At 49.8% G+C, this 12414-nt stretch overlaps 2 protein-coding genes across 9 annotated transcripts in view; both read left to right on the plus strand.

The window, feature by feature from the left end:
• The window catches only part of Pik3r6 (phosphoinositide-3-kinase regulatory subunit 5), a 49680-nt gene extending 45478 nt beyond the window's left edge, over positions 1–4202 (plus strand). For 4 of the 8 annotated variants that reach the window (XR_001779856.2, XR_003949212.1, XM_006531948.1 and 1 more), the window contains exons 19-20: positions 2728–2840; positions 3395–4202. Coding sequence is in view for 4 of the 8 variants with exons in the window: in XM_006531948.1 (XP_006532011.1) it covers positions 2728–2840; positions 3395–3548 (267 nt within the window). In the remaining 4 variants the exon portion in view is untranslated. The remainder of the gene's footprint in view (positions 1–2727; positions 2841–3394) is intronic. The other 4 variants (NR_126154.1, NR_126153.1, NM_001081566.2 and 1 more) reach the window with 1 other exon arrangement.
• Positions 4203–7689: 3487 nt separating this feature from the next.
• Positions 7690–9749, plus strand: Mfsd6l (major facilitator superfamily domain containing 6-like). Its single transcript, NM_146004.1, has one exon. It carries the CDS (start codon positions 7829–7831, stop codon positions 9587–9589), a length of 1761 nt encoding a protein of 586 aa, NP_666116.1. The 5' UTR covers positions 7690–7828; the 3' UTR covers positions 9590–9749.
• The last annotated feature ends 2665 nt before the right edge of the window (positions 9750–12414 follow it).

Consider the following 12414-nt stretch of genomic DNA (forward strand, 5'->3'; position numbering starts at 1 on the left):
GAGTCAGTTCCTCTGCTAAATGACCTCATTAAATAACCTGGCCAGGGGCTTTTGGCTCTCTAAGTAAATCAACCCAGCAAGTTCCTGTTTTTTATTTCTTTCTGACTTGCCAAGCGAGATTCCAATAGCTGTGTTTCCTCTCCTGGAACCCTGGCAGGTTTCATTAGATGGTAGGCACCAAGCCATGGAAGGGAAGTTCTTGGTGAGCTAGAGGGAAGGTGTTCCCAGCTGGGAACAGCAAGAGCCCTGTGGCTGCCTACGCAGTCTTGTCTTTGGCTGGGTTGGATGCTTGATTGACAGGAATAACAGCAGCAAGGCAAGGACAGAAGAAAGGGGGCTTTGGGTGTGGAACACAGCAACGCCAACAGGGAACGGAAGCCTTGCCTGTCCTCCATCTTGACACGCTTTGCGAAGCCTGCAGCTGGCCCTTGCCGCTGGCCTGTGTAGGTGCATTATAGGTGTGTGTTGCCTTCATAATCCACAGCCCAGGAGACCCCAGAGGCAACTGCAACAGACAGGTGTGTGGGAGGAGGCTAGTGGATGGCCTCTGGTCACCTACAATGTGAGTCTGGGTTGTGCCAAACACCTGAAGTACCCTGTACACAGCGGGGGAAAGATCACTGAATTAGAATCGGTGTGCTGAGACCTTCACTGGGAGAGCTCAGCAGGTGACACCCAGATCCTCGGACCTCATTCTCTTCACTTGGGCAACCCCCTGATTCCTTCGATCATAACGTGTAAAGTGACTAACTCTGGCTTCCCCTGGGCCACTCTCCTTCTGCAGCTTTTGTGGGTGCTCCTGGAAGGTGACTAGTGACTCCCCCAGTGTAGACAACCATCTGGTTAACTGTCAGTTACTGCCCACTGGCCTCCACGGCCTGTTCCCCTGCCCACAACACACTCCTCCCTCATAGCTAAGAGTTCCTGGGAATCCAAAGTATTTGAGGTTCTCCTGCACGAACAGGCATCTCCTCTCCCCTCTGGCACTCTCGGCCGTGGGGGTCTGCTCCTCGCCATCTAATGGAGGTTCTGGTGTGTCTTTCTTCCATCGGTGCTCACTTGTTCAGATTTGCATGAGGGAAGAAGAAGAAAGGGGTTTAGGATGGAGACAAAGAGAAAGAATAGATAGTAGGTTTCCTTCTTCATCACTAAGACCACTGTCTGTGCTTACACTCATCTGGAAATATTACAGTGAACAGGAACAACAACAACAACAACAACAACAATAATAATAATGCCAACCCAACACTAACACAGTGCCTTCCTAGCGCCATCTACTGGAGACTTGTGGACCTACCAGGGGCCACACCCTTAAATAAAACTGACTCTCCATCCCCTGGAAGCCATCTCCTGTCTGTGAGCTCCTCGCTAAAGATGTGCTCTATTGCTGGTAAAACACTCACCAAAAAAACAACCTGGAAAGGAAAAGTTTTATTTCCGCTTATAGCTTACAATCTGTCATTGTGGGAAGCCAGGGAAGTAACTTAAGCAAGAACCTGGAAGGAGGACCTGAAGGAGAGACCATGCAGGAATGCTGTTTACTGCTCGCTCAGCCTGCTTTCTTACATAGCCCAGGACCACTTGCTCACAGTAGACTGGGACCTCCCAAATCAATCCCTAATTTTAAAAAAAAATGTTCCATAGCGTTGCCTACGGGCCAATGGATAGAAGTGCTCTCTCTCTCTCTCTCTCTCTCTCTCTCTCTCTCTGTTTTTTCAAGACAGGGTTTCTCTGTGTAGCCCGGGCTGTCCTGGAACTCACTTTGTAGACCAGGCTGGTCTCGAACTCAAAAATCCACCTACCTCTGCCTCCTGAGTGCTGGGATTAAAGGCGTGTGCCACCACCGCCCGGCTAGAAGCACTCTCTTAATTGAGATTCTCCTCCTCCCAGGACTCTAGTTGGTGTCAAGTTGAAAAAGTAACAAGCATGGGGTTCCTGAACCCCTCCCCCCTCTGTGCTAGATCGTTGACTGGCTTGGTCGGGTGCAGGTCTTGTGCAGGCAACCAAAGCTGCTGAGTGCATGAGTGCACTGGTCCTGTCATGTCCAGCAGACACCAGTCAGCTCCAGTTGTCCCGACCTCTGACCTTTGTGTGATTACTGTAAGCATCCAGGGTTGAAAACACTTGGGAGAAACCGTCTCAGAGGCTTCCAGACACACTGGGGCTGTCTGTGTACCACCCAAAGCTCCTGTCTGTTGTCAGTGTTCTGGTTTACCAAGGACAATTGACTGAGAAAAGAGAGACTTTGAAGGATAGGTTCAGGCTTCTCAGCAGCACGGGCTCAGCCTCTCAAGGACTGAGCAGTGCCAGCCTCCTGGAAGCTCTGTACACTGTTACACAAAAGGCTAAGCGTGCAAGTCAGTTTCTGACACACTGAAACTTCTTATCTGATCTAGGGGTTGCCTTGAACCCACCATCATCTAAGCAATTCCCGTTCATAGGAAACTTCGAGACTAAGTTAAGCAAAGGCTCTTAGAAGCGATCAAAAGAACAGCCCCATAAAATCTCAGATAATCACTGACAAAAGGCTACTCCCAAGCTTAGCTGCCATCAGTCCAGATTCATGCCACATACAACAGGCTCTGCTGAAATTCTGCTACAGTCTGTGTGGGGGATGGGACCCCTTGGGATATACAGAAGAAACGCACCAGCTCCTAGGGTAGGAAGTGTTGGCAGAGCCAACTGCTGAGCAAAGGTGACATTTACATAAAGTCTTCTCTGATGTAGACATCAACCAACACCTTCCGGACATCCAGTATCCAAGTCCAGAGCCAAGACCAGAGGCTGCTCACACTATGGCTGGACAAGGACGGACGGCGGACTTTCAGGGATGTGGTCAGGTGAGTGGGGCTTTCTACTCCTAGGACTCCTGCCCCAACAGGGAAACCCTGAACGCCCACAGTCTCCTGACCATGGCCCAGGCTACTTATCAGAGTCAGATCTGTGGTCAGGTAAGTTTTAGGCCACTGTCTTATGAATTGACGTTAGTGCTAAATGTTCCCAGGACTCCTCGGGGCACACACAGCTGAACATCCTTCTGTTTCAACCTTGCTGCCTGTATTGAACTTTCATCACAGGCTCCCCTTCTGGGGCATCTGCACTCCCATTTTGTAACTTTTGCAAGTTTTCCCCGGAAAGGTAGACACAAAGACACAGTGGCCTAGATCCAAGCATCTCTCCCACTATCAGAGAACCTTGCAACATGAGGACCTCCTTCTCTGATTTGTTTTGTCTTTTTTCTAACTCTCTCTCTCTCTCTCTCTCTCTCTCTCTCTCTCTCTCTCTCTCTCTGTTCCCTATAAAAGTTGCTCTACCTTTTAAATGTGGTCTACCTTTTTAATCAGGGAAAATCTGGTTTCTGATTACCTTCTAAGCTGGTCTCTCCCCACTGCAGATTTGAGGTCAGTCCCTGCCCAGAGCCATGTTCACGGACCCAGAAATCCAAGACGTCAGCGCTCAATTCGCACGGGCAGGAGACAGAGAAGAACATGGCCAAGCCCAATTCTCTTCTGATGCCCATCAACACATTCTCTGGCATCATCCAATAAGCTTACCAGGACAGTGGGAGATCTGGGTCCAGGGGCAGCAGACCCAAGAAGGAAGAAACACTACCCACCCATCCACAACATTTACACTGACAGCCCCACTGGGCAGCTCTGCTTGGACCAGGAGCCAGAGAATGCCTGGGAATTAAAAGAGCCTGGGTTGTAATGAATAAGGGGCATGTGATAAAGATGGATGCAGCCCACGGCTCCCAGATTGCTGGACAGAGTTGGAATGAGATGAGCTGATGCATACTCAAGCCAGCTTCTCCCAGAAACATCTTTCTTGTGATGATGTTCATTTCCCGTTTCTCATCCACCATCCACTCCAGCTCCCTAGGGAGTCCTGAGAACTGGTGTCAGTTAGCTGCAGGTATAGCTGGTGGTTCAGCGGTAGAGCACTTGCCTAGTGTGTGGGAGGCCTTGGGTTTGACCTCAGTTTATAAAAAGGGGTTCAGAGCTGATGGGTTCACTATTTGTACAGCGCCCTGTGGCTTTGGAAGGACCAGGGAGTAGGTAGTGAATACTGTATTTGCTCCCTTCTGACTTCATACCATCCTTTGCAGCTCTCAAGGCCACGGTTCGCCAGTGCCGAGGGGGGTCGGTCTGTCTCAGTAAAGAAGAGAGTGATAGTCTCAATAAAAGCACACTAAAGTGTTACTGCTTCCGTGTGTGTGTGTGTGTGTGTGTGTGTGTGTGTGTGTGTGTGTGTCTGTGTGTGTGTGTGACACATTATATATATGTAGGTCAGAAGACAATTTGTGGAAATTTATTGTTTCCTTCCACAGTGTGGGTCCTGGAAACAAAACTCAGGTTGTCAAACTTGGCAGCAAACACCTTTACCCACTGATCCATGACCACAGCGCTGCACAGGAAGTCAGAAGACAGAACTTGATCTAACCAAATGAATTCTCTTAGGCTGGATAACAGTCTTGTGCCACATTCACTGCTGTGGTCCGTTCCCCTACTCTTTCCTCTCCCCTTTTTTTTCTTAAGGACTCTCTCAAGCAGAGGCAGGAATGCAGGGAGCCTTCAGGAAAGCCAGAGCTTAGAGAATAAGAAAAATTGGCGTTTCAAGTAAAAAAGAAAAGTTGTACATTGTCTTAATTAGAGTCTTACTGCTGTGAACAGACACCATGACCAAGGCAACTCTTATAAAGACAACATTTAATTGGGGCTGGCTGACAGGTTCAGAGGTTCAGTCCAGTATCATCAAGGTGGGAGCATAGTAATGTCTAGGCAGGGATGGAGCAGGAAGAGCTGAGAGTTCTACATCTTCATCTGAAGGCTGCTAGGAGAAGACTGGCTTCCAGGTAGCTAGGATGAGGGTCTCAAAGCCCATGCCCACAGTGACACACTTCCTCCAACAAGGACACACCTCCAAATAGTGTCAGTCCCTGCGCCAAGCATATACAAACCATCACACAAAGCCATAGTAGTGTTCTTGGCCCTACGATCCATGGCCTCATATAGCATGGGGGAGAAATAGAAAAAGTCCAAGGGAGTTAGACTTGAGCTCCTTCCTGTCAACTAGATGGAGTCCCTGGGCTGGTGGGATCCTTTGAAGCCGGGAATCCATATTAGTTACTTTACTGTCGCTGGGCTAAAACGTCATGACCAAAGAGCAACTATAGAAAGAGTTTGTTTTGGCTCAGGGGTTCCAGAGGGATGAGAGTCCACTGTGGCAGGAAGGATGGCAGCAAGCAGCGGGCGGGCATGGCGGCAGGAAGCCGAGAGCTCACATTGTCCAGCACAAGCATGAAGCAGTGAGAGCAAACAGAGAGGCAGCTTTAAACTCTCAAAGCCCTTGCCAGACGCATACGCCTTTAATCTCAGCACCCCAGCGGCAGAGGAAGGTGGATCTCTGCGAGTTCCAGGGCAGCCTGGTCTACAAGAGGGAGTTTCAGGACAGCCAGAGCTACACAGAGAAACCCTGACTCAAAAACCCCAAAACCCCAAAAGAAAAAAAAAAAACTCTCAAAACCTGATCCTAGTGTCATACTTCTTCCAGTAAAACCTGCTAACTGTCCCACCACTACCACCAAACAGCGCCACCAACTGGGGGCCAGGCATTAAAATATTCGAGTGTACGGCGACCATTCTCATTCAAGTCAATATAGAATGGGGGGTGAGTGTCAGTAAAGTAACTAATATGGCATTTTATCTCTGACCTCATTATTCCAGGAACAAGGGAAAGTCCCATGACCCATTCTTAAAGCCAAGGATGATGTGAGTAGGGCTCAGGGTTGCTTTAGTATACACACCCAAAGGCAGTCCAGGCTGACAGAAAGTCTCTGCTCGCCCATGGGCGTGGAAAGCAGGAAATGTTTTCTCCGGTAGCCAGAAGCAGTCAAGCCCAAAGAGTCTCAAAGAGCCAAGAAAGCAGCTGCGGGAAAGAGCAAGTGGGGGGAAGGCTGCTGAAAGAGGCAAAGGCAGGGGCACTGTGGTGGGGGGGGGGGGGGCGGCGCAGGCGGGCTGGCAGGTGGGAGGGCAGGCAGTCTTTAGTGGTTTGAAACTGGTAACAATCATGGCCTCACTGAGTCTGACCTGGGATTTTCTGTTTTTCTGAACTGAGGTGATGTGAACTGCTTCAGACCAGTTTGAACGTTCACAATCACACAAGCATTAGGTTTTTGTTTTGGTGTGTGTGTGTGTGTGTGTGTGTGTGTTTAGGTTTGTGGTTGATATCTTTGAGACAAGATCTCATATAACAAAGGCTGGTCTTGAACTCCTGATTCTCCTGCTTCTACCTCCAGATGTGGGATTAAGCCTCCACACCCATTAATCACTTGCATGTTTGTTTTCTTTTTGCTCAGTTTTGTAAACAAGGTCTCACCTCAAAAAAGCTAGCTGAGGCTGATGATGAACTCCTGATCCCCCTGCCTCCATCCCTCAAGTGTTAGACTCAGGCATGCGTCACCATACCCAGCTAGCAACTCTTAGTTTTTAAATTTTAATTTAATAACGTTTTAATCCTTAGGTTCTAAGTATCAGTGAGAGTCTGTCAGCCATATGGTAAGAGAAAGTGCGGAGGACCTTAGCTGTCTACCCGTCTCCTGAGAAATTACCATTTCAAATTTAGCTACACATACATATTGGCTGGCAAACACCCCCCACTCTCCAATCCACGGCCAAATTAGGTGCATTGAGCAAGCCTTGAATGAAAAATGAATGGACCAAATCAGAGCTGGGATACAGCTCAGTGGTAGAGATGGAGACCCTAGGTCTGAGAACAAATAATTCCCGCATCTGTAGCTGGATAGTTGGCCATTCTGGAGGAAAGCCTATGGTACACCTCCTCCCCCCCCCCCCCCCCATGATTTCAAGGGCTCGAATCTTAGTTCAGTTGAGAGAGGAAATGCCTCTGGGGAGAGAAAAAAATCTGGAGCCATTTCTCATGACCTGGATGCCACTGAATTCATGTGTGGAAACCTTTACTTGGCTAATAAACTATTTCTTTTGACCTGCAATTTTTAAGTATCTGTATTCACTTCCTCTACTGAGGTTCCTCTACTGAGGTTCCTCTACTGAGGTTCAAAGCCAGCTAAGAATCTCTGGAGTGCATTCCTAAACAGGGCAGGCAACAGCATTCTATTGAGTGTGTACATTGTGTACATACTGCCTGGGACTGTGAGGTGCTACCAGGATTGAATATATATATATATAAATGCCTTTCTGGGTGAACAGAGAGATTATTGACAAAAGTGCAAGCCAAGGAGGGGAAGTCTGAGTCCTCTGGTGATGGCCAGACAGAATTGGGATTTCACTTACAATCAACAGGACCAACTCTGTAGATCGCCACTGACCAGTGGGCCTATGAATACAGACCTGAGGACGAGGGATGTGTGAGGACCAGAGATGTGCAGATGTTCACTTCATTCTTCTCTTCCCGGACACATCCCCATCCTGACCCTGTCAGTTTCTCAGGCCTGAGGCAGTCCAGGCGCCCAGCAGCACCTGTGGTCAGAACGCGCCCAGCAAACCACAGGGCGTCCGTCATCCATTAGGTGGCGCAGGTGAGGCGCAGGTACAACAGGTGCAGCAGGTACAGTCAACAGGTGCGTGGGCTCCGCCCCCGCCGCGTCTCTCTCTTGGGGCGGGGCCACTTCCGGGAGGGTGGCCGGACATGGGGGCAAATAGCCGTTGGCTAGGTGACTGGAGGTGACGCAGTTTGGCTTGCTCGGAACCCTGAGCCAGCGATTCTCCCTTCCCAGGATATGGAGCGCCGCGCGCCCCGCATCTAACTTAGTCCTGTGTCCTTCCGGGTCTGGCAGAATCCCGTAACCATGAGCCCCAACCCGCAATGGGACGTCCCCAGGGCACTACGGGTGGCCAGGCTCTTCCACTTGGTGTGCGGAGTCCGGGATGCCTGTGTGACTCCGTTCCTGACCCTCTACCTGAGGCAACTGGGTGTGGCCGCGCCCTTGGTGGGCATCCTCATGGGAACCAAGCACCTGATCGCTACCTGCTGGATTCCCTTCTGTGCCTTCCTGGCCAAACGCTACCAGAAAAGGAGAATGTTTTTGACTGGCTCATTGCTGAGCTCCGCAGGCGCCAGCCTCCTGATGGTCCTCGTCCCACCGGTGGACAGAAATCTGGTCAACCACTTTTGTAATGGAAGCAGTAGAGTGGCCACCACTATCTTACCGCTGGGGGTCACACAAACTGTGATCATGACCCCTACCCAGGGGTCTGGAGCACCCAACCTCCCAGGCAGCAGGCACACCAGAGCCCTGGACACTTCTGGCTTTCCAAATGGATCTGAAGGAACATTTAGCGGTCTGCAGACCTATTTAGTGGGCTCTGTTGAAGGAGCCAGGACCACTACACAAGGCCTCCATCTTGTCACTTCTGGGTTGAGAGATAATTCCCAGAAAGGGACTTTTGAGGTAGGCAATGTTACCCTGAATCTACTTCCTGGAAGTACAGCTCTTGGAGGTCCCGTCAACTTGTCAAAGCCCCAGGGGGACACCCAGACCCCTGATCACTCCTCGAAAGGGTCACCGTGGACTTTCATCCTCTCCTTGGGAGTTGTTGTATTCTGGGAACTCCTGGCAGCCCCTCTGGAGCAGGTGGCGGATGACAGTCTTTATGAATACCTGGATTTCGTAGACGCCACTGATCGGAACAGAGACCTGTGGGTGTGGAAACTGTTAGGTGTATCAGCAGGTGTGTGTGGCATCGCAGCCTTGGTGGGGCATCTGGAATGCCTCCTCGTGGCCAATGGTCCTCAGGGCGTGATTTATTTCTACAGCTACTCGCTGGTCAGTACCCTGGCCTTAGCAGTGAGCACTGCCTTTCCTGTTCCCATAGACCAGCAACAGGGGCCCAGCTACAAAGCCATCAAAGCTCTGTCCCTCATAAGGGGTGACTCCCGCCTCATCCTCCTGGCCTTCACTGTCTTTTGGATAGGAGCCACTGCCAGCACTGTGCAGGACTTTCTGTTCTGGCACATGAAGGACCACGGCAGCAGTGAGCTGGTGATGGGTTTCTCAGTGGCTCTCAGCTTGCTAGGAGAAATTCTGTTTCACCCGTTCAGAACTTCGTTGCTAAGGAAACTGTCTAGGGTGGGTGTGCTGGGGCTGGGGCTGGGCTGCCTGGCCCTGCAGGTGCTTTACTATGCTTTCATCTGGAGCTGGTGGTCCGTCCTCCCTGTTCAGATCCTGAGCACCATCAGCAGTGGGGCTCTTTGGTGGGCTGTGGGGGCCTCCATAGAGGACCTGGCCTTCTCCGGGATGGAGAGGTCTCTGGGCACCATGTTCCGGGGTCACTTTTATGGGAGCGGCTGCAGCCTAGGCAGCTTTGTCGGGGGCTTTGTAGTTCTGCACTTCGGCATAGCTGTGCTCTACGAAGCCTGTTGTGTGGTCCTGTTGCTTTGGCTGGCCTTGTTCCTGTCCATCCAGCCCAGGCTGCCCCAAGAGCAGAGGATCAACTACTCAAAGCTGCTAGCTATGGGAGGGAGTGACTCCAGTGACTCCGAGCAGGGGTCAGAAGGGGACTGGCTTGTGAAGGCCATGAGGGAGGAGCACTCCGACTGGAAGGGCTGAGAGGTGAGAGCACGCTGATGGAGGACAGCACTCACGGATGCAAGGACTCGTGCCCTGCACTGCAGGGAGCCTTGGAGAAGAAGCCATGTCTATGCCAAAGGCACAGCAGGATCTGCTCGCTGCATGATTTTATTTTGTAGTAAAAGGAGGTTTTTTTTTACTCTTTTATTTTTTATGTGTTTGTATACATATGTGGGTGCACATGCCATCTCTCTCTCTCTCTCTCTCTCTCTCTCTCTGTGTGTGTGTGTGTGTGTGTGTGTGCGTGTGTGTTTGTAGGTCACTAAGACAACCTCAGGTTGTCATGCTCAGGAACACATTGCCCTCTTTTGAAACAGAATCTCTCACTGGCCTGGCATTCACCGTTTAGGCAAGACTGGCTGGTCAGCAAACCCCAGACTCCTCCTCCTGCTGCATCTGCCTCCCATCACTGAGTTCTCCCATCACACACACCACCAGGCCTGCCATTTTCTTGTTTTTTTTTTTGTTTTGTTTTTTTTTTTTGTTTATTTATTTATTTATTTATTATATGTAAGTACACTGTAGCTGTCTTCCGACAGTCCAGAAGAGGGAGTCAGATCTCATTACGGGTGGCTGTGAGCCACCATGTGGTTGCTGGGATTTGAACTCCGGACCTTCGGAAGAGCAGTCGGGTGCTCTTACCCGCTGAGCCATCTCACCAGCCCCCTGGCCTGCCATTTTCACATGCATTTTAGAGATCAGACTCTGGGTCTTCTGTTTGCAAAGACTGCTTTACCAACTGAGCAGTCTCCTTAGCCCAAGGTTTGTTTGTTTTAATTTTACTTTTTTATTTATTGCTATACAAAGTGTTTAGAATATGGGAGAAAGAACACATTTGCCTTTGTGTTTGCTGATTTTGATCTGGGAGGCTTGCAAGGGCTTTCAGAGTAGGACTCTGGTGCAACTGGACCCAGCAGTGGCACAATGACAGAAGAGGGGACATTAAACTGGTTGGAAGGAAACTGGACCCAAGGGGTGCAGTGGGCAGAGAGGAAGTGGATCTAGATGGGTCATGAGTCTACCTGGAGGTAGAGAGACACTAGCTTAATCCTATAAAAGCTGTGCTGAGGGCAGGTAAGGAGGCACCCAACATTGAACTTTACCCCCAAGTTTCTTACTCTAAATGTATGTGCCACAAGGAGAAGGATGCCAAGAATCCTGTATTCCACCTTGCATGAGCACGTGGAGATTTTAATATCTGCCTTGATTAGAAGGTAGCACTCCTGAAACTGTTCTGACTCTTCCAAGCCTTTACTCCAAAAGCAAGATTTTTGTTTGTTTGTTTGTTTGTTTGTTTGTTGTTTTCTGAGACAGGGTCTCTCTGCTGTCCTGAAGCTCACTATATAGACCAGGCTGGCCTCCAACTCACAGAGATCCACCTGCCTCTGCCTTCCGTGTAAATTGTCCCAGCTTAAAGTTGTGAGCTACCAGACCGGGTGCTTAGAGGGCAGTATTTTTACATCCTAATTCTTCTGTCTTATAATGAAAACAATAGAAACTGGACAGTGGCTGGGTGATTAAGAGCACTGTGGATGCTCTCCTAGAGGACCTGAATTTGATTTCCAGCATCCACATGTGGGTAACTCCAGTTCAGGGGATCTGATGCCCTCTTCTGGCCTCTGTAGGGACAGCATGCATGTGGCATGCAAACATACCAAAACAAAAACAACAAAAAAATTCACATTTTTTTTTGAAAAAAAATTAAGAAAATGTATGATATTAAATTTAGGAGCCTCGTTATACAAAATGCAAAAAGTGATTCACAAGTGGCAAAAAGGAGGAGACAAATGAATGCTCACTGGTTGGGATACTTTCTAGGGTTTGCCTGTTGTTCAGTACTCTCTGTGGTGCCTCATGGTACAGACAACTAACACAAAATCACCTCTGCTGTCAATAGACTCATTTGTCTCACATCAGCTATTGAGGGAAAGGCTACCCAGAGCTGATCCGTGCTCAGTGATGGCAGAGAGAGAGAGAGAGAGAGAGAGAGAGAGAGAGAGAGAGAGAGAGAGACTATAATCCTGTCCCACGCGGGGCCCTGCCACACTCAGCCTCCCCCACGTCTGTAATCACGAGGAGACAGCTGCCTTATCGACAGGCCCCTCATCTGCTTCCCAGCTGTAAAAAGCGTAAAAATCAGGGACAACAAGGCAACAAGAGAAACAGAACCAGGGAAGCAAAGGCCTTCCCCGAGGTCCTTGGCTGACTGCTGTATAAACTGTGTCACATGGCCAGCCCAACCGTAAGGGAGTCTGGGAAGCTGGGTGTTTTTAGTGTTATTTATTTGTGTATGTGTGTGTGTGTGTGTGTGTGTGTGTGTGTGTGTGTGTGTGTGTGTGTGTGTGAATGCAGGCACCCATGTTGTACCACAGAGCATAGGCAGATGTCAGAGGGCAGCTTTCGAGGTTAGTTCTCCCCCCACCCCATTCACCATAGATTCTGGGGGTTAAACTTGGGTCCTCAGGCTCCTGCAGCAAGGGCTTTGCCTGCTCAGCCATCTCCCTGGCCAGCCTGGTAGCTGCTGAGCCCTTTTACCAGAGCAGAGTGTCTTCCCAGACAAATCCTGGGTTGCAGGCGGCAGAAGATGGGGTGGGGACAGTACCATCTAGTGGGATCGTCTTCTGCAGGCACACAGATTCCAGCCATTCTGAAGTCTCTGTTCTCTTCACCTGAGCAAGCCAGCTTCCCCATAGACATGATTTCAGCCATTTGAGCCCTCCATGAGGCTTGCATGCAGGCAAAACAGTCACATCCATAAAATTTAAGTTTTGGAAAAAAAAATCTTCCCTTTAACAAATGAGAAA

This window comes from Mus musculus, chromosome 11 (assembly GCF_000001635.26).
Source record: "Mus musculus strain C57BL/6J chromosome 11, GRCm38.p6 C57BL/6J".
Taxonomy (NCBI): Eukaryota; Metazoa; Chordata; class Mammalia; order Rodentia; family Muridae; genus Mus; species Mus musculus.